Source organism: Palaemon carinicauda, unplaced genomic scaffold (genome assembly GCF_036898095.1).
Source record: "Palaemon carinicauda isolate YSFRI2023 unplaced genomic scaffold, ASM3689809v2 scaffold26, whole genome shotgun sequence".
Taxonomy (NCBI): domain Eukaryota; kingdom Metazoa; phylum Arthropoda; class Malacostraca; order Decapoda; family Palaemonidae; genus Palaemon; species Palaemon carinicauda.
The window spans coordinates 365,113-387,204 of record NW_027170247.1 but is presented as its reverse complement, the minus strand read 5'-3'; the positions used below and the strand labels follow the sequence as shown (position 1 = coordinate 387,204).

The 22,092-nt window shown below is 44.1% G+C and overlaps 1 protein-coding gene across 2 annotated transcripts in view; it reads left to right on the top strand.

Annotated features, from left to right (window-relative positions):
* LOC137636252 (zinc finger protein 665-like) overlaps nucleotides 1-9,682 on the top strand; it is a 197,232-nt gene extending 187,550 nt beyond the window's left edge. For both annotated transcript variants that reach the window (XM_068368683.1, XM_068368684.1), the window contains exon 3: nucleotides 7,762-9,682. In XM_068368683.1, coding sequence (XP_068224784.1) covers nucleotides 7,983-9,197 — 1,215 coding nt within the window. In that variant the 5' untranslated portion in view covers nucleotides 7,762-7,982 and the 3' untranslated portion in view covers nucleotides 9,198-9,682. The remainder of the gene's footprint in view (nucleotides 1-7,761) is intronic.
* Nucleotides 9,683-22,092: the final 12,410 nt, after the last annotated feature.

Below are 22,092 nucleotides of genomic sequence, written 5' to 3'. Positions count from 1 at the left end.
GACCCAGACCATCTACTGTGCCCAGTAAGGAGTCTGAGGCTATATCTTAAGAGAACAGCTGCAATTCGTCCTTGGGTGCAGGCATTGTTTGTGAGCACGGGAAGGACGAAGAGGATGGTCACCAAGAATACTATCTCAGCATGGATTCGCAGGGTTATCCATCATTCCCTGAATCCCGACCCGCCTCCGTCACGTCGCCCTAGAGCACACGATGACAGGGGCATTGCTATGTCCCTAGCATTCAAGAAGAAATACTCGGTGACGCAGGCTTTACAAGCAGGGGTTTGGAAGCATCGTACGACCTTCACAGCCCACTACCTGCAAGACTTGACCCACAGGAGGCTTGATACGTTTTCTATTGGCCCTGTGGTGGCTGCACAACAGCTGGTTTAAACCTCAGGCTCTTTAATGGACAAGTAGCAGAAGGTTGAGGCATTGTTACCCGGTTTTAGTCTGCATGAATGAAAAGATATGCCTAGCCCTTATTCTTTTCTTCATTCTCCCCTCTCTTGGGGAAAGCAGCATCCTGGGTTCTCTGCACAGCTGACCTCAAACCACTGCAGGTAAACCATGTTTCCTTGTGTTTCTAGTATTAAGATAATACTGTCACGTCCCCATACCCTTACGAGGTGGTATTGGGAATGTCCTATCCTAGAATTCCATCTTAAAGACTTCAGGTCAACTTCCTAGGACGAGTCACACTTCATTCCTTAACACACAAGCTTACGTAGGTCGCGGTCCTTGCAGAGCAAGGCACTTGCGAGGGGCAGGGACTCCTTATCTTTGAGTACTGACACACTCAGATACGGAGTCCCCGGGCAACAAGCCAAAAGCCAGTAATGGCTGGGACTTACCACCCTACCTAAGGGTTAAGTCACCCTTATTAAATAGCATGGTTTGTATTTCGGTTACGGAACAAATGACAAATTCGTAGATAATTTGGATTTTTCCCAACTATACAAACCCTAGCTATTTAATCAAACTTTCCCGCCAGCCCTGTCCCCCAGGAAGACCTACCTCCAAGCAAAGTGAGCTAGTCACAGGTGTGTGAGGGGGGGGGGAGGGGTAGCAAGCTAGCGAGGGGGTAGTAAACCCTCGTTAAAATTCTAATGGCTCATCATTTCAGCTACGCCGAAAATAATACCTATATTAAATAGCTAAGGTTTGTATGGTTAGGAAAAATACAAATTATCTACGAATGTCATTTTGGACTGCCATTAATGGTTTTTGTTAGTGCTTTATCTTTAAGAGTATGTGTTTATGTTGACTTTTGGCACCATACGTACCTGCCCTGAACTTGAAGGCTGGCCCTGCGGTACCTTCACGTCGGCCGTGGACACCAACCTCCAAACCCTCTGTCCCACCTGCAGAGGTCAATGGTATGATTGTAGTAATATCTGTAATGAGTGTCGGGAGTGGTCTGCCTCCCATCGGGAAAGGTTTGGGCGACGGCGGAAGAAGTCAAAGCGGGATATTTCTCTTTCCAAGGTTCCTTTGAAGAAAAAAAAAAACACAAGACCTCTTCTTTTGCCTCCCGACCTTCCACCGTTCTGTCCATCCTTCGAGGGGGAAACCAAGTCCATCATCTGTCTTCTGTGAGTGGCTCTCACCATCGAGTGAGCTCTCTCATAGAGACTCCTCTTCGGACGATTGCTGGTATAGGTGAGCTTGCTGTTTTCCACGTCTCAGAGCTCACCCTCCGCTTCGCCTAAGAGGTTGCCTTTGACCATCGGTGAAAAGGCGCTTCTTTGGCCTTGTCTTTGCAGCCGTCCCCTGCAGAGGAGCCTCTGTTTTAGTCGTCTTCTGGCCTTCAACCTTCGCCCATTCCTGGTCATTATCCTGACAATGCTGCTGCTAGTCCTCGGCCGTGGACTCTTCTGTGGATCGTTCGCGATCCCTATCAATGGATATTCACCCTTCCAAAGGGCACTTCCCAGGTCCAGTTTGACCTTTGTGCTGACCTGCTGTCATCCTTCCTGTCTCCTGTACATCATCCGGATGTTCTTCCAAAGCGTTCAGCTGCACGCCAACACTCTCCAGCTCGCCAGCACCCTGCAGTGCACCAGTGCTCTCCAACAGCATGTCAGCGCCAGCCTGTATTAGATCTAACGCTTTCAGAGCGTCTTCGCTCTCCAGTGTTTCGATGTTTGCCTGACCGCCAGCCTTCTCCTGCTCGTCCTCAGCACCCTCCAACCCACCTGCAATCTACCAATTGCTAGCGCTCTTCAGCGTAGCCCGTCCATTCCAAAGTGCAGCATTTGCCACTGCTTACCAGCCAACCTACACTCGCCAGTGCAACAGCGCTCCCCAGCTCAAGCTCATCAGCGCTCCCCAAGACATCAGTGCTCTCATGCGCAATCGTGGTCTCCCGCTTGCCAACACTCTCCTGCAGGAAAGCGCTCTCTCCAGCTCATCAGCACCTTCCAGCTCGCGGCATTCTCCAACGCCCACCTGCGTGCCAGTGCTCTCCTGCGCACTCCTGTGCAGTGCCTTACTGCGCCCCAGCGCTCTCCTTCCTGCCTCCGCTCCTGCGCACCACTGCTCTTCTGCACACAAGATCTCTCTAGCCCACCAGTGCCCGCCTATGGCCTGTGCTCACCGGCTTACTTGCGCCATGGCCATGAGCAGGCTCTACAAGCTCCTATGTTTATTGAACATCAAATTGACAGGTCACCATTGCCTCATTCCCATCCCCACAAACACATTACAGTGCTACCGGCGGGGAAAGGGGAAAGACTCACAGAAGGCTTCAGGATCCCGAAGTTGCCTTCCTCGATGGTGGACCCATCAACAGCAGAGACTCTTGACAGGGAACCTTTGGTCCCTTTCCCTTGAGGGGATCTTTCTGACAGTGCGTCGGTCAGTTAGCAGCCTTGGTTCAGGGCTATGGTCAGAGTAGTGGTGCAAGCCTTCTCTGTCTGCCAGCTCTTTGGAGCATCCTTATAGCTCCAGCAGATGTACTGCAAGGAACCATGGCTTCTTGTTCTCCCCTGTAGAGGAAGAGAGGAGTCTCAGATGCGGTCACTTCCCTAAGGGCAAAGCTGACTCCTGTTAGGCCATCAAGGCCTGCTTTTCCTGCATCTTCCACCAGACACACTCCTACCTCACCTCTGCCGAGAGAGTCGCGTGAAGGAGGGGCTTCCTCCCTTCTACCTTCGGAGGAAGTTTCCCCTCACACGGATAGTTCTCCACCACCATTGGACTCGAAGACTCTTTCAAAGTCCTCTTCAAGGACCTCTAATTCTACAGATGCAGCCAGTCACTCAAGGGATGTCCGCAACCCATTCTGAAAAGAGCTCTTGGGTGTGAAAGAAGGAGACTTCGCTGCAAGTTCAATGTCGGAAGGAGAGCAGAAAGTGTCGGGACATGCATTCTGGCGGGTTCAGACTCTCATGAGGGTTCTCAATGTGTTTACCAACCTAGAGATATTGCCATGAGAGGGCAAAGACATGGTCTTAGACCATGTCTTTTAAACCCAGAAGCCCGCAAAGACCAGTGCCGCCTTGCGTTGGTCTCAGAAGATGAAGGATGCCAGGGCTAAGATTGCCCTACAGTCTTCTGTGGTTGGTGTTGTGGAAGGGGTATCTCTCCTGTCGATGCCACCATTCCAGCAATAGCAGAGTTCCTCGTGTATTTGCATGAGGAATTGCGCCTCTTAGTCTTAGCGGTAAAACGTTGTCGCTCAGCCTCAAACCTCGCCTTTAGACTGAATGGAATGGACATTTCTTCATCGCTAGAACTTTCCTTACTCATACGGAGTTATGAACTTACCCATCCTCAGTCTGAAGTGGAACCTCCCCCATGGAACGGGGTTCGAGTTCTCGGGTCTCTAAAGAGACTTCCGTATAAACGCTTATCACCACCTAACCTGGGAGATGGTGTCCTGATAGCTTTGGCTTCGGCTAAGCGAGTCAGTGAACTTCATGGTCTCTCATACAACATCTCCCATTCAAGGGGAGCTGGGAGAGGTAACGTTCATCTTTGTCCCTGAGTTTGTTGCTAAGACTCAGAACCCGGGAGAAGCGGATCCTCGATTCGATTTTGAGTCTTCGTTCTGTAACAGATAACCCTGATCATCTCTTACTCTGCCCAGTGAGGAGTTATAGGCTGTACCTTAAGATAACAGCCGCAGCTCGTCCCCGTGTCTGTACTCTCGTCAGCACAGGGAGGACCAAGATGAGGGTCACCGAGAACACCATCTCAGCATGGATTTGCAAGGTCGTAGATTATGCACTAAATCCAGACCCTCTTCCTTCACGTCGCCCCAGAGCTCATGATGTCAGGGATGTAGCTACGTCCTTGGCATTCAAGAGGAACTTCTCAGTAACAAGTTCTTCAGGCTGGGGTGTGGAAATGTAAGAGCACTTTCACAGCCCACTGCTTCAAGACATGATCCACAGGAGGCTAGATATGTTTTCTACCGTCCCTGTGGTGGCTGCACAACAGGTAGTATAATACCTCAAGCTCCTTATTGGATAAGTAGCAAAAAGTTTAGAGCACTGTTTACCCAGTTTTAATCCTGTGGGAATGAAAAGGTTTGACTGGCTCTTATTCTTTCTTCATCGTCCCGTATCTTGGGGAAAGCAGCATCCTCGGTTCTCTGCATACTCTGACATCAAACCACTGCAGGTAAACCATGCTCCATTGTGTACCTAGTATAAAGCTAATACTGTTGCTTCCCCATACACAGGCAAGTTGGTATTTGGAAGGTCTTGGTTACAACAGTTTTTGCTACAAAAGACTCAGAATAACTTTTACCTGGACGGTCGCACTTCTAAATATCTCAACATAGGGCTTGTGTGGGCTGCGTTATGATCAGGGCAACATGTTGGGAGTGGTCAGCCTCCCAGTGGGAGAGCTTTGGATGCAGGCGCAAGAAGTCTTAAGAGTCATAAAAGCTAAATAACTTTCCCCGTAGGGATCCAAAACATTTACAGCTGAACCAAACTGCAAAGAAAGGTTGGTACTCAACTTAGACGAAGAAGAGGAAGCCATCATACGAAAAAAAATCTTCAAAATAAGCTGATAAAGAGCACTCAACGAAACAGCACAACAGTAGATTGAAGCTGCGACAAAGGAATCAGGCGCCAGACGTATGGGGGCACTGTAAGGTGAGAGGATATGTAACGGCTCCTCACTTATCCTTACCCTTAGTGGATTAGACTGGGTAAAGTCTATTGGTGGTGCAAATATTTATGGTTATCTTAGGATACGTCCCTGATTATACACGATATCTTCGGATAGTTGTTCTGGGGGTTGGAACCCCGTGATACCTGACGGTAATTCTGTTGTGATATCACTTGCAGAAATAATATACAGTAGGAAGTAGCCAAAGGGAACTTCCATCAGGACGACATGGCTCGAGCCCAAAAATAGATTTTTCCTACGTCAAAATCCCTTTCTTGGCCTTTGGGGTCTTCCTCGAAGTCAGAGAAACCTCTGACTTCATTGACCCCCTGATCTCTTGCCGAATCTCTTACTCGAACAGTCTACTGGGGAACAGTCATGCAAAAGCATTGACCATTTAACACCAGGTCAACTTTGGGGTTCGAGGGACAGAATTGTTTCCCCTGGAGAAGCAATTCTGCCCTCCCATTTGGCAGTACCTGTTCTTTTTCTGATATTTTACAGGTGTAGCCATCGCTGGGTATGGCTGGTCCCCTGTCGACCGAGGCATTGTTGGAGCTTGTCCATCTAGGTGCTGAGAGTACGTGGACACTGGGTTCCTCAGAGGTGGATCCGTCGCCTATGAGTGTTGTCCTTGGCTACCCTGGAGGTTCTGCCACCTTATCCCCAGAGGAGTCTTCCCCTTTGCCTTTGCCTGCTGTGGAATTATGAAATGAGACATAATTCTTTTTTGTTTCACAGTTAAGCAACCGTTTTCTTGCCAGTTATCACTAGCTGGACCATAGAGAATGATTGCATAGCATTCATTACCATAGTGTTTATTGTTTCTGTGTATTTCACAGACCATAAGTGGACCCTTCAGTGAAAATAGGCTAAAGGCTGGATACGATTTATCATTTATTATTCCTATATCATGATTATTTTTATTACTTTCAGCCGTTTTCCCATCATAATATAATTGCCTCATATATATTGACAGATTTTCCATGGGTAGTGTTTCACATACAGTAAACGTCCCCAGAAACAAGTGACCATAAAGTGGTATAGAAAGAGTTCAGCAGCAGTCAAAGTTAAGGGTTGTCAATGACCAAACCCTGCTGACTCCTTTTGTAGATAATGAACCATAAAGTAGCGTGGTTCTCCTTTAAGCTTGAAGCTTTCTTATGCATCAAGCATGGAACTTTCATATGTCAAAAGATTAAAGCTTTTTTTATGCATTGGAACTTTCTTGTCACAAGCATGAAGCTTTTTTATATCACAAGCTTGCAACTTTTTTATGTTCTAAGCTTGAAGCTTTCTTAGGTCACAAGCTTGGAACTTTATTATGTCACAAGCTTGGAACTTTGTTTGAATACTTTGACCTTGGCCGAATAGGCTCTTTCTTGGAGTTAATTGCTAAGAAATTTGCATCCTAAACCTAATGAGACTGTATTTTGAAAAAGAACTTTTATATCTCATATCTTATTTTTGGGTGTGTGGTGTCCTAAAAAAACCCAGGTACTTGTGTTTTTGTATTGATATAGGGGTGCCCAATCAGTGGGAGGCTTTTTTTGCAAATAATTTTTCATTCTAGTATTGTTTTTCAGTTCTTATTCCAAGTCATAGGAATGAACTTTTGTTGCTAAGTCGTCTTCCCTTTGTTCAAGGATCGCCAGTACATGTGGACAAGATCAGGAAGTCTTCAAGTGTACAACTCCTCCCTCTCTCTGATCTGGGTGTCTTATCAAGGCAAGGGAAACCAGTCTTCTTTCCTTGGCCCTCATCGCTCCCTTTTGGTCTTAGTGGAGCCTTCTGTATGATTGCTAGAGAGATCAGATCTACACGAACAGCCTCACTTTCATCGTTTTCATCAGGGCCTCCACATGCTTCATCTTCATGCTTGGAGCCTGTCTGGAGGTTCTCAAGGTAAGAAGGCTTTTCATCTAATTAGCCTAAACCATGTGATGCTCTTCATGTCGAGTTTATCAAGTCAAATGGGCAGTTTTTTTACGCTGGTGCTAGATGGAAGGTCATTCTTCTTCCAGACCCTCTCAGCCTAAAATTGCAGAATTCCTGGTCCATCTTCACAGGGATGGAGGGTATCTGTTGTTCTAGAGAAGGTACTGGACAACACAAAGGCAATCAGAAAGAAACAACTTACCAAGTGAGTAATGTTAATTTGCCATAACAGTAGAACCAAAGCAAAAGGCAGAGGGAGTGATATGGAAGAGTTTGTGGTAAATGTTCCTGTCTGTGCAATATTTCTATAAAGCATTGTGCTATTCATTATTCTGGAGGAAGGCTGAGAGGTGCATAGCAGTATTAGCAAGAGAATTTTGATGGTGACTGGAGAGGAAGTACAGTAAAGGAAATAAGACAATGGATGAAACGTCCTTGTCTTTTTGAAGAGCAAGGGGAAAACTATTTAGAGAATAAAACCAATAATGTCAGAGGAAATACTGTGGAATCTACAGAGGATATGAGATTTAGATGCCTAAAATGTGTAACAAGAACAGATAGAACACATCAAAGACTGTGGTTTGTACATTATGGAAAAATGCAAATTACATAACTTTATGAATTTATTTTATTTTTAGAAAACTATTTTCATTGCTTTAGTCTTCTCCAACTAATTGTAGTTTTCTATTATTTCAGACATTTCATCTCAAACGAAGGAATCATCCACCTCTTTCCGCTAAAGCTTGTAAGCTAATGAAGGTATATGCGAGAGACATAAGACGGAAAAAGAAAGGATCATGTCGGAAGTTTTTGTTGTACAGTATGATGTCCGAGAATAGGAAGTTTAGTCTTAATTTCCTCTTTGAAGTCTGTTGAAAATAATATTAAGGGGTTTGTCATCTTGTGATCGGGAGAGGATGATGAATTCTGAACCACCATTTGAATTTTCAATGAAAAGGGAAATTGAAGATCTATTTTCACCTGCCGTCGATCCTGAAAATTATGACACATCTGGCAGTGTTGCCCTCTTTAATGATGGCGCTCTTTTCTTGGACCCAAAAATGGAAGTGAAAGTAGAGCCAGAAATATTTGATTCTAGCGAAAGCAACTTGAAAAATTCCTACGAGTACGATGCATCAGTGAGTGAAAACGGTTCATTAAGTTTTAAAGGGGATGTCGATAATGAGGAAAGTGTAGACACTTACTTAGGGACAGTTAAGGAAGAGGATAAAGGAAAAGAAAAGGGAAGACTTTCATGTGTAATCAGTGGAAGAGAATTATTACAGAAAGAAGTTTTGAATCAAGAGGTGAATCAAATAAATGAGAAGCAGATAAAAAAAAAGATCTTTGGTAATGTTAACTCCAATGCTCTAGCTAGAAAGCGATGCACATGCAGTGAATGTGGGAAAGCTTTTCGTGATAGATATAGTCTTTCATTACATTCAAGAATTCACACGGGAGAGAGGCCATACAAGTGCAATGTCTGTGGCAAAGCATTTACTACAAAAGAAATTCTCTCTAGACATGTAGGAATTCATATAAAAGAGAAGCCATACAAATGTAATGTCTGTAGCAAAACATTTACTTTAAAATATGATTTCACTACACATTTAAGAATTCACATGGAAGGGAATCCATATAAATGCGATGTCTGTAGCAAAACATTTACTACAAAAGCACATCTCATTGTACATTTAAGAATTCATATGGAAGAGAAGCCTTACAAATGTAATGTCTGTAGCAAAACATTCAATATAAAAGGACGTCTCACTGAACATTTAAGAATTCACACGGGAGAGAAGCCACACAAATGTAATGTCTGTAGGAAAACATTTGCTAGACACTCAAATCTGACTATACATTTAAAAATTCACACAGGAGAAAAGCCATACAATTGCGATGTCTGTAGCAAAACATTTATTACAAAAGCACATCTCACTAGACATATAAGAATTCACACGGGAGAGAAGCCATACAAATGTAATATCTGTAGCAAAACATTTACCCTGAAACAAAGTCTAACTGTACATTTAAGAATTCACACGGGAGAAAAGCCATACAATTGCGATGTCTGTACCAAAACATTTAATACAAAATCAAATCTGACTAAACATTTAAGAATTCACACGTGAGACAAGCCATACAAGTGTGATGTCTGTAGCGAATTCTATACTTCGAAAAACTATCTCACTAATCATAAGAAATCACATGAGAGATCTATTCCAGTGTCATGAATGTGGCAAAACATGTACTTTAAAACAGAGACTCGATAAATGTTTAAGAACTCACATGGAAGAAAAACCATTCATGTGCACGGACTGTGGTAAAGCATTTTGCTCTGAAGCTTTCCTTAAAGAGTCATCATAGAAGGAGCTGCTATAAAATCTGATATTGTGATCTGGAATAAAGGAGAAAAAACAGCAAGGATTATAGATGTAAGAGTTCTTACCCCTCCGCACGATTGCCCAGGCCGTTAGCTCTCAGAGTCGACGAGGTGACATGATGCCTCCAAACAGCTCATGCAAAGCACAGAGTAACCCCCCAGGTCAGGCACTAGCCAGTTAGCTTTTTGGACTTACACCCACCTAACGGTCAGTCTCCACTGTAAATATCGTAAGGGTTTGTATGTAGTGCAGTAATAAACGACAAATTTGGAGATAATTTACATTTTCCTTATGTATACAATCCTGGAGCTCTTAACACATACTGGTCCCGCCATCTCCTTCCCCCAGGAAGTTCTGCCACAATTGCACATTGACTTTCAGTTACAAGTGGTGGTGTGAGCAGAGTGGTTGGTCCAACTCTCACTCTCCCTTCGCTAAGTAGCTGAAAGTTTTACAGCTAGTTCCAGCTGTTGCCAAAATGCATCTCCGCTGTAAAGAGCTCCAGGTTTGTATAGTTAGGGAAAATACAAATTATTTCCAAATTTGTCATATCAGCATAATTATTACTATTAGAAGCCAAGGTGCTAAAGCAAATTGCCACTAGCCCAAGGGACCAAATAGTTGACAGTCTGGTGCAGTGAAGAAATAGGAATGTAAAGAATAAACTATATAAGAGAAAAATGAGATTATTTTAAGATAGATAACAATGTTTGATAAATAAGCATTATAAAAACCAGGAAATGAAACTTCATCAACAGAAAAATCATTTGTACTAAGTTTGAACTTGGAAATATCTGCTGATTAGTTTCAGCTCCAGTAGTTGATTGGCTTGGTCACATCCTAAATAAAGCTTAGAGAATGACATACAGCAGAAAGCCTTTTGAAACAATGTTGGTGACATTGTCTCTTTTTGAAAGTAATACTGGATGATTCTACCTGCTTCTTGTACTGTATGGAAGTTATGAATGTTAGCAGGAAGGAAGAATCAAAATCCAGTCTACTTGTATCTGAATATGAAGCCATGATATATTTAGAAGTACTTTTGTACGGAAATACCTTTTTTTTGTTTGTTGAATATAAGTATAGTTATAAGGTAGAAAAGTAACATTATTTTTTAAGAATATTGTGATTTGGTTGATGTAATCTATTTTATGGTCGTATTGATTAGTTTAGGTTATATAAGTTTCATTGGATTGTCCTTGAGAGGAGAATCTTCATTAAAATATCTAAATATTGCGTTACACTTTCATTTCCACAATTGCGCTTTTCAAACATTTCAGTCTGCATTGGTCTCTCTGGAGAGAGAGTTTCTCGTCAAATGATTTTACACCATTCTTAGTACAGTACTGTATTCAGGTTTCACAAGAATAAAGTTAAGATTTAAAGATATTTTGCTTAGTAATATTCCAAGTCCCAGGGCTGGGTAATGTCCATAACCCAATTTATTCAAGAATAAATTCTACAGGTTTCAGTATTAATGTGAGTTTACAAAATTGAATATCTGATGTTTATTAAGTTTACAGCATATTTATTGTATTTGTGGTACAGTGCAGTACTCATGTCCAGAGGCTGTCATGGTTTTGTTTTGGAAATTCAATTTGTTTGGGCTCATAGCTCACCCTAATGTTAACTGTACTAAATTTAATCATTGGGTTTAATTACGAGTCAAGTTTTGTTTTTGGCGTTAGCATATGGAAAGTAGGAAACTGAAGGATTAAATGCCATATTTTTTTTAGTAACTTTTAAGAAATATATTTTTGTTCCGTCACTTTATACAAACCTTCGCTATTTATAGGGATATTACTTTTGGTGAGGCTGGAAAATGAGCCATAAGACTTTTAGAAAGGGTTAACTACCCATTCCAGTAGTTAGTGGGGATAGGGGGAATAGCTTGCTACCGCTCCTTTTAACACACCGGTGATTTAGGCCACTTTGGTTTTGGCTCGTTGTCATTCTTCATCCTCTCAAAGTTATATTTTGGACTGCCATTAATGGTTTTTGTTTGTTCTTTCTCTTTAAGAGTATGAGTTTATGTTGACTTGTGTCACCATTCGTACCTGCCCTGGTCTTGAAGGCTGGCCCTGCAGTACCTTCATGTCGGCCGTGGACACCAACCTCCACACCCTTTGTCCCACCTGCAGAGGTCAATGGTGTGATTGTAGTAATATCTGTAATAAGTGTTGGGAGTGGTCTGCCTCCCAGTGGGAAAGGTTTTGGCGACGGCGAAAGAAGTCAAAGCGGGTTATTTCTCTTTCTAAGGTTTCTTTGAAGGGAAAATAACACAAGACCTCTTCTTCTGCCTCCCGACCTTCCACAATTCTGTCCATCCTTCGAGGGGGAAACTTAAGTCCTTCATCTGTCTCCTGTGAGTGGCTCTCGCCATCGGGGGAGTTCTCTCATAGAGACTCCTCTTCGGATGATTGCTGGTATAGGTGAGCTTGCTGTTCCCACGTCTCAGAGCTCACCCTCCGCTTCGCCTGAGAGGTTGCCTTTGACCATCGGTGAAAAGGCGCTTCTTTGTCCTTGTCTTTGCAGCCGTCCCCCGCAGAGGAGCTTCTGCTTTAGTCATCTTCTGGCCTTCAGCCTTCGCCCATTCCTGGTCGTTATTCTGACGACGCTGCTGCTAGTCCTCGGCCGTCGACTCTTCTGCGGATCGTTCGCGATCCCTATCAGTGAATGTTCGCCCTTCCAAAGGGCACTTCCCTGGTCCAGTTCGACCTTTGTGCTGACCTGCCGTCATCCTTCCTGTCTCCTGTATATCATCCGGATGTTCTTCCAAAGCATCCAGCTGCGTGCCAACACTTCCCAGCTCGCCAGCGCCTTGCAGTACACCAATGCTCTCCAACAGTATGTCAGCGCCAGCCTGTAATCCAACGCTTTCAGAGCGTCTTCGCTCTCCAGTGCTTCGATGTTTGCCTGACCACCATCCTTCTCCTGCTCGTTCTCAGCACCCTCCAACCCACCAACTATCTACCGATTGCCGGCGCTCTTCAGCGTTTACTTGCCAGCCAACCTACGCTTGCCAGTGCAACAGCGCTCCCCAGCTCAAGCTTGGCAGTGCTCCCCAAGACATCAGCGCTCTCATGCGCAGTTGTGGTCTCCGGCTTGCCAACACTCTCCAGCAGGAAAGAGCTCTCCAAACCAGTGTGTGCCAAAGGTCTCTCCAGCTCATCAGCACCCTCTAGCTCGCCGGCGCTCTCCAACGCCCACCTGCTTGCCAGTGCTCTCTTGTGCATTCATTGGAAACTGCGGACCAGCATCCTCCTACGCAGTGCCTTACTGCGCCCCAGCGCTCTCCTGCGCGCCACCGCTCTTCTGCACACAAGATCTCTCCGCCCCATCAGTGCCTGCCTATGCGCACTTGTGCCATGGCCATAAGCAGGCTCTACAAGCTCCTATGTTTATTGAACATCAAATTGACAGGTCACCATTGCCTCATTCCTTCCCCACAAACACATTACAGTGCTACCGGCGGGGAAAGGGGAAGGGGTCTTCAAAGAAGGGTTCAGGATCCCGAAGCTGCCTTCCTTGATGGTGGACCCATCAACAGCAGAGACTCTTGACAGGGAACCTTTGGTCCCTTTCCCTTGAGGGGATCTTTCTGACAGTGCGTCGGTCAGTTAGCAGCCGTGGTTCAGTGCTATGGTCAGAGTAGTGGTGCAAGCCTTCTCTGTGTGCCAGCTCTTTGGAGCATCCTTATAGCTCCAGCAGATGTACTGCAAGGAACCATGGCTTCTTGTTCTCCCCTGTAGAGGAAGAGAGGAGTCTCAGATGTGGTCACTTCCCTAAAGCTGACTCCTGTTAGGCCATCAAGGTCTGCTTTTCCTGCATCTTCCACCAGTCACTCTTCTACCTCACCTCTGCCGAAAGAGTCACGTGAAGGAGGGGCTTCCTCTCTTCTACCTTCGGAGGAAGTTTACCCTCGCACGGATAGTTCTCCACCACCGTTGGACTCCAAGACTCTTCCAATGTCCTCTTCAAAGACCTCTAATTCTACAGTTGCAGCCAGTCACTCAAGGGATGTCTGCAACCCACCCCGAAAAGAGCTCTTGGGGGTGGAAGAAGGAGACTTCGCTGCAAGTTCAATGCTGGAAGGAGAGCATAAAGTGTCGCAACATGCATTCTGGTAGGTTCAGACTCACATGAAGGTTCTCAATTTGTTTACTAACCCAAAGATACCCCCACGAGAGAGCAAAGATTACACCCAGAAGCCCTCAAAGACCAGTGCTGCCTTGCGTTGGTCTCAGGAGCTGAAGGGTGCCAGGGCTAAGATTGCCCTACAGTCTTTTGTGGTTGGTGTTGTGGAAGGGGTATCTCTCCTCTCGATGCCACCATTCCAGCAATAGTAGAGTTCCTCTTGTATTTGCATGAGGAATTGCGCTTGTTAGTCTTAGCGGTAAAAGGCTGTCGCTCTGCCTCAAACCTCTCCTTTAGACTGAATGGAATGGACATTTCTTCATCGCTAGAACTTTCCTTACTCATACAGAGTTATGAACTTACCTGTCCTCAGTCTGAAGTGAGACCTCCCCCATGGAACGTGGTTCAAATTCTCTGCTTTCTAAAGAGACCTCCCTATAAACCATTATTGTCACCTAACCTGGAAGATGGTGTTCCTGCTAGCTTTGGCTTCGGCCAAGCAAGTTAGTGAATTTCCTGGTCTCTCATACAACATCACCCATTCAAGGAAATGGGGGAGAGGTAACGTTCAGCTTTGTCCCTGAGTTTGTTATTATGACTCAGAACCCGGGAGTAGCAGATCCTCGATTCGACTCCTACCGGGTTTCGAGTCTTTGTTCTGTAACTGATGACCCTGATCATCTCTTACTCTGCCCAATGAGGAGTTTGAGGCTGTATCTTAAGAGAACAGCCGCAGCCTGTCCCCTTCGCCAGCTCAGGAAGGACCAAGAGGTGGGTCACCAAGAACACCATGCGCTGAATCCAAACCCTCCTCCTTCACGTCACCCCCAGAGCACATGGACATCAGGGGCGTAGCTACATCCTTGGCATTCAAGAGGAACTTCTCAGAAACAGGTTCTTCAGGCTGGGTTGTGGAAACGTCAGAACACTTTCACAGCCCACTGCCTGCAAGACGTGACCCACAGGAGGCTCGATACGTTTTCTATCGGCCCAGTGTTGGCTGCACAACAGCTGGTATAATACCTCAAGCTCTTCATTGGACAAGTAGCAGAAAGTTGAGGGCACTGTTTACCCGGTTTTAATTCTGCATGAATGAACAGGTTTGACTGGCTCTTATTCTTTTCTTCATCGTCCCCTCTCTTGCGGAAAGCAGCATCCTTGGTTCTCTGCATACGCTGAACTCAACCACTGCAGGTAAACCATGCTCCCTTGTGTACCTAGTATTAAGCTAATACTGTTGCGTCCTCATACATTAGTGAGGTTATATTAGGAAAATGTTGGTTACAACAGTTTTTACTACAAAAGACTCGAAATAACTTATCTGAACGGTCACACTTCTAAGTATATCAACATACAGCTTGCGTAGGGCGCGTTGTGCCCTGGATGTTGGGAGTACTCTGCCTCCCAGTGGGAGAGCTTTGGACGTAGGTGCAAGAAGTCTAAAGAGAGATTCTATGCCTTCGGGGTCCTTATTGAAGTCAAAGTGACCTCTGACTTCCTAATTGACCCCCTGATCTCTTCCCGAATCTCTTAATCGATCGGTCTCCCGGGAAACGTTCAAGCAGAAGGATAGACCATTTAACACCAGGTCAACTTTGGGGTTCGAGGGACAGAACTGTGGTGATATTTTACAGGTGTGGCCATCGCTGGGTATGGCTGGTCCCTTGTGGAACAATGTGTCGGAGCTTCTCCATTGAGCTTCTGAGAGTAAGTGACACTGGCTTCATATAAGGTGGATCTGTTGCGGATGACTGTTGTCCTTGGCTACCCTGGAGTTTCTGCCACCTTGCCCACAGAGGGGTGTTCCCCTTTGTCTTTGCCTGCTGTGGAACTATGAAATGAGACATAATTCTTTTATGTTTTACAGTTATGCAACCGTTTTCTTGCCAGTTATCACTAGCTGGACCATAGAGAATGATTGCATAGCATTCATTACCATAGTCTGTTCCGTAACTGAAATACAAACCACGCTATTTAATATGGGTAATTACTTTCGGCGTAGCTAAAAGGACGAGCCATTAGAATTTTAACGAGGGTTTACTACCCCACCGCTAGTTGGGGGGGGGGTAGGGAGGGGTAGCTTGCTACCCCCCAGCCCCACCCCCTTCACACACCTGTGTGCTAAGCTCACTTTGCTATCGGCTCGGGTTCTAGACGGACGTGTCGGTTGTCACCCTCGCCTACACGACAGCCATTATTAATCTTTGGTTTTGCTTTTTCTTTTTCTAGAGTGTTGTGAAGTTGGCCTCTATGATGCGGAAGTGTCCTGGGTTGCCTGACCGCCCTTGTGGGACCTTCATGTCGTCAATAGACACCGACTCACACACCTTATGCCCTTATTGTAGGGGTCAACGGTGTGATAGTGGTAACGTATGTATTGAATGTAGGGAGTGGTCTACCTCCCAGTGAGAGAGGTTTTCCCGGCGCCGGAAGAAGTCCAAACGGGATATTTCTCCTTCAAAGGTTTCTTTGAAGAAGGAAAATCCTAAGGACTCTTCCTCCGTGGCCCAAACCTCCTCCGAAGCTCCCACTCGATCAGCTTCTCTCGAGAGGCCGTTGAGTGGTAGCGTAGGCCATATTGTTGTTGATCGATCTCGGGGTTTGGGTGAGGGAGTTGCCTCCCATAACGAGGCAGGTCCTCCTCTTCCCCCGGAGGAGGATTTAATTGTTTCTCCGAATGTAAATGTGAGTAATAATGATCTTTTACAGCTTTGGGCTTCCTTGGGGGTTCAGGGCTCACCCTCCAAGGAAGCCCTGTTTGACATGATCAGGTTGGGAGCAGCTGTCAAACAGTCGCCGACGGTAGCAGAGGTTGATCCTCTGTCTATTGTCGAGGCTGTTGTGGCAGAGGCTTCCAATGAGAGTGTTCAAACCTCTGCTCCTGTTATAGCTGAAGGCTTAGCTCCCCCGTCTGAACACCCTTTGAGGGACGAACTAAGTCCAACGGTCTCTCCTGCAGGTGATTCTCCCCCTCGGGGGAGTTCACTAACAGAGACTCTTCTTCGGAGGACTGCCGATGGTCTGCCTGCTGCTCCCAGAGGACGTATAAGACATAAGGCTCACCTTCCTCTTCGCCGTCGAGGTCTACCTTCTCACAAGGGTGTTAGGAGGCGCCTCTTCGGTTCTTTTTCCTCGCAGTCCGCCGCAGAGTAACCTCGTCCTTCATCGACTGTTCCTGTTACTTCTTTGGACCTGAACCTCTCCGCAGATCATTCGCGATCTCCTTCTCCTTCCAGACCTGCTGACCTGCCGTCACCCTTCCTGGCTGCAGATGCGCTGTGGGCGCCCACCCATCCCGTTATCCAACGGGCAACGGTACCTTCGGGGCAAAAGGGGCTTTCACACATTGTGTGTAAGTCCCTTAAGCGCCAGGTATCCCTGTGCGCCAACGTTCTCCTGCGTGCCAGCGCGCTACTGCGCACAAGCGCTCGCCAGTTGCAGACACGTCTCGCCAGTGCTCACCTGCATGCCCACGATCTTCTGCTCGCCCGGCGGTTCCAGAGACAACGCGCCAGCGCTCACGTGTGCGCTCACGATCTCCTGCTCGCCAGCGCATCACTGCGCGCCCTCAGCCTGATGTGCGCCATACACGCCCACGGTCTCCTGCTCGTCAGCGATCTCCCGTGCGCCAGTACTCTCCTGCTCGCCATCGCTCTTTTGCTCGCCAGCCTGCGTGCCATCGTTTGCCTGCCCCTACCCAGTAAGCTCAGGACAGGGCGCTCAACAGAGGGAGGGAAGTCTCTGGACAGGTCCAGGAACGTTTCTTCCACAGCTTCTTCTTTTCAGGCAGACCCTGTTGTAGTTTCCACTCCTAGGGATCTTACGATCCCTTTACCTCCAGAGGGTATTTCTGACAGCGCTGCTGTCAGTCGGCAGCCCTGGCTTGAGTCTTTGATCAGAGCGGTTGCGCAGGCTTTCAAGCCCATTTTCTCTGAACTGGGCCTCAAATCAGTGGCAATCTTCTCTAGCCGTTCCTGTGCTGGAAACAAACTCCTCCCACCTCCTCGTGTCCATCAGAGGAGGTACTTCGAGAACATGGAGGAGTCTTGTTTAGCTCTTCCCCTTCACCACTCAGTGGAAGAGCTCTCCAGGGGAGTCCCTCTTTAGAGACTCTCCAACCGGCCAGTGTCGTTCTCGGCCTCGGAGATCCTCAGTCAGGAGAAGGTAGCGAAGTGTGCCATGCAGGCTACTTTGTGGCTGGATATCTGGCTAGGGTCTCTTGGCATCCTGATACGATGCGAAGACTTGTTTAAGGAGAGTACCAGGAAGGCCTTGGAGACCTTCCTTCTTTCAGGCACTCGTACCATCGAGTTTCTAGCCCACCAAGTCTCAAACTTCTGGGCTAATTCTATCCTAAAACGTCGTGATGCGGTGTCTGAAAGATTTAACAGAAGGTCCCCAGCACCAAGGTCAATAGGCTCAGACACTCCTCCCTTTTTGGGAGTACAGTGAGCCCTCGTTTATCGCGGTAGATAGGTTCCAGACCCGACCGCGATAGGTGAAAATCCGCGAAGTAGTGACACCATATTTACGTATTTATTTAACATGTATATTCAGACTTTTAAAACCTTCCCTTTTATGTAGTACTGTTAACAAACTACCCTTTAATGTACAGAACACTTAATGCATGTACTACAGTACCCTAAACTAAAACAGGCACAAATATTAAAGGCGATTTTATATCATGCGTTTCCTAAACACGCCAAAAAGCACGATAAAAAATGGCAACCAATGTTTTGTTTACGTTTATCTCTGATCATAATGAAGAAACAAACGCATTTAGTGTACACATCTGTGTATAGGTTAGTTTTTGCATCGATTATATTGATTATACAGTATGTTGATTTTGTTATTACCAATATTTTACTTAATTTTTCTTAGGACTTCCAAATGAAATGTTTTTCTTTATGGGCGGCGTCATAAAGTACGCTCCATCTTCTATCGTAATAAACAAACGAAGGCATTTAACGCGCATGATGAAAGTGATAAATAATGATATTACAGTAAAAGCTTTTAGAAAATATGTTATTACAAATATTATTTACCGTATCTATATAAAATCATACATACGTAGCAAAGCAGGAAAACAATTTACGAGAGAGAGAGAGAGAGAGATTTGTTTTACGTACGTAAATGTAAATTTTAAGCCAAAAAAAAAATAGCCCCATTTCATATAAAATAGGTTATTACAAATATTTTACTTTATCATATTACAGTAGTCTGTATGATACTGTAAAGTTCAGTACAGTATGTTGTTGTTAGTCGTGGCGATGAAATTCTCACGAAACAAAAACACGTCATTCGATTACAACAGCTGATTCATCTCTCTCTCTCTCTCTCTCTCTCTCTCTCTCTCTCTCTCTCTCTCTCTCTCTCTCTCTCTCTCTCTCTCTCATTTTATTCTAGAAAATTGCTACTCTTTAAATAGTAAATTGCACATTAAGAAAGCATGTACTTTTGTTTTTAAATTTCAGGTGTGTTTTAAAAATCGAGTATTGTTGACTTCTTTTTGTTTTACTTTTGGCTGTGATCAGATCAGCTGATGTCTAGCTGCCGCTCTTGAGAGCAAACGAATACACTAACAAAATATCGTTTATACCATTTCTTAACTTATTCAAACCGTCTATACAGTTGATATTACATAAGCACCGATGTTTTATAACCTATCAATTTTATTTGTTTATTACATTTAAAACAACACTCTCTCTCTCTCTCTCTCTCTCTCTCTCTCTCTCTCTCTCTCTCTCTCTCTCTCTCTTATTACATTTAAAACAACACACACACACACTCTCTCTCTCTCTCTCTCTCTCTCTCTCTCTCTCTCTCTCTCTCTCTCTCTCTCTCTCTCTCTCTCTCTCTCTCTCTCGTGTTAATGTAAAAACTCTTTTGAGACAGCATCTTAAACGTTATAATCACCTCCAGATAAATAAAATTGATGCAATAACTCTATTGTGACAGCATTAGAAACGTTATAATCGCTTTCAGATGAATAAAATAGTGCAAAAATTCTATTGAGGCAGCATTAGTTACGTTGAAATTGCTTCCAGATTATTAAATTTAATGCAAAAACTCTATTGAGACACCACCTGAAACGTTAAAATCGCCTCCAGATGAGTAAAATTGAATCAAAAACTCTATTAACACAGGATAAGAAATGTTAAAATCGCCTTCAGATGAATACAATTAATGCAAAAACTCTATTGAGACAGCATATTAAACATTAAAGTTGCTTCCAGATGAATAAAATTAATGCAAAAACTCTATTGAGACAGAATTTGAAACGTTAAAATCGCCTCCTTATGAATAAAATTAATGCAAAAACTCTATTGAGACAGCATTAAAAACATTAACATCGCCTCCGGATGAATAAAATGAATACAGAAACTCTATTGAGACTGCATTAGAAATGTTAAAATCGCTTCCAGTTGAATAAAATTAATGCAAAAACTCTATCGAGTCAGCATCTAAAACGTTAAAATTGCCTCTAGATGAATAAAGTTAATGCAAAAAATCTATTGAGACAGCATCTGAAATGTTAAAATCACCTCCAGATGAATAACATTAATGTGAAAACTCTATTGATATAGCATCTAAAACGTTGAAATTGCCTCCAGATGAACACAATTAATGCAAAAACTCTATTAAGACAGCATCTTAAACGTTAAAATCGCATCCACATGAATGATATTGATACAAAAACTCTATTGAGATAGCATCTGAAACGTTAAAATCACTTCCAGAGGAATAGATTTCATGCAAAAACTCTATTCTGACAGCAATAGAAACGTTAAAATCGCTTCCAGGTGAATAAAATTAATGCAAAAACTCTACTGAGACAACATTAAAAACGTTAAGTTCGCTTCCAGATGAATGAAATTAATGCAAAAACTCTATTGAGACAGCATATGAAACGTAAAAATCGCCTCCAGATGAATAAAATTAATGAAAAACTCTATTGAGACAGCATTACAAACATTAATATCGCCTCCAGATGAATAAAATTAATGCAAAAACTCTATTGAGACTGCATTAGAAATGTTAAAATTGCTTTCAGATGAATAAAATTAGTGCAAAAACTCTATTGAGTCAGCATCTGAAATGTTAAAATTGCTTCCAGATGAATAAAATTAATGAAAAAAATCTATTGAGACTATCTGAAATGTTAAAATTACCTCCAGATGAATAAAATTAATGCAAAAACTCTATCGAGATAGCATCTGAAACGATAAAATTGCCTCCATCTGAATAATCATAATGCACTAACTATTGAGACAGCATCTAAAACTTTAAAATCACATCCAGATAAATAAAATTAATGCCAAAGCTCTATTCTGACATCAATAGAAACGTTAAAATCGCTTCCAGATGAATAAAATTAATGCAAAAACTGATGAAACAGCATTAGAAACATTAAAATCGCTTTCAGATGGATAAAATTAAAGCAAAAACTCTATTGAGACCGCATCTGAAACGTTAAAATCGCTTCCGGATGAATAAAATTAATGCAAAAACTCTATTGTGACAGCATTAGAAACGTTGAAATGGCCTCTAGATGAATAATATTAATGCAAAAACTCTATTGAGAGCATCTGAAACGTAAAAATCACCTTCAGATGAATGAAATTAATGCAAAAACTGTATTTTGACTCCATTAAAAAACATTAAAATCTCTTCCATATGAATGAAATTAATGCAAAAACTCTATTGAGACAGCTTTGACGGCGCCGAGTAAGGGTGTGAACTCAAAGGCAGATTGGAAACGACTGAGTTATATTATTGTGGAACACTCTCCTTATATACAAAACCTCAAGGCAACAGGACATAACAAGTTCAAAAGACAGACAATATTACAGAGGAAAAACCAGACAGGAATTTTCATGTTTGTTTTAGTGCGAGGGAAGAGCGAAGATACAAGCATAATATATACAATATGAATTATGTACAATTGTGTGAAACACGGTTGGTACATGGCTCCCCCCTAAAAATGACATACCGTACATGTTAAATAGGGCGCCCTGATCTAGAGAGGCGAACTGTAGGCGGGTCATCTGGCAGAAGATAAGCAGGTTTTAGACGATCAATGGAGACCCAGTCTTCTTTGCCCCGAATGTTTAGGCCTGGACTGGAACAGATGGTCCAAGATTTACCTGTTCCCTCCACCCAACCTTCTGGTGAAAGTCCTCTCCAAACTGAGAACCTTCAAAGGGACAACAGCCCTAGTGGCTCCCAAGTGGCCTTAGAGCAACTGGTTCCCCCTAGTCCTGGAGCTACAGCCCAAGCTGATCCCCCTGTTGAGCCCAGTTCTCTCCCAACAGGTGCAGAAGTCGACTGTCTTCGCTTTATCAAAGAAAGTCAAGGACCTTCATCTCATATGTTTTTATCTCCCTAGCCGTGAAGAAAAGGTTTGGGATCTCGAAGAAAAGTTTGGACTTCCTAGAGGAATACAAAACAAAGTCTACCAGAAGGCAATATAAATCATCCTGGAAGAAGTGGGTATCCTTCGTCA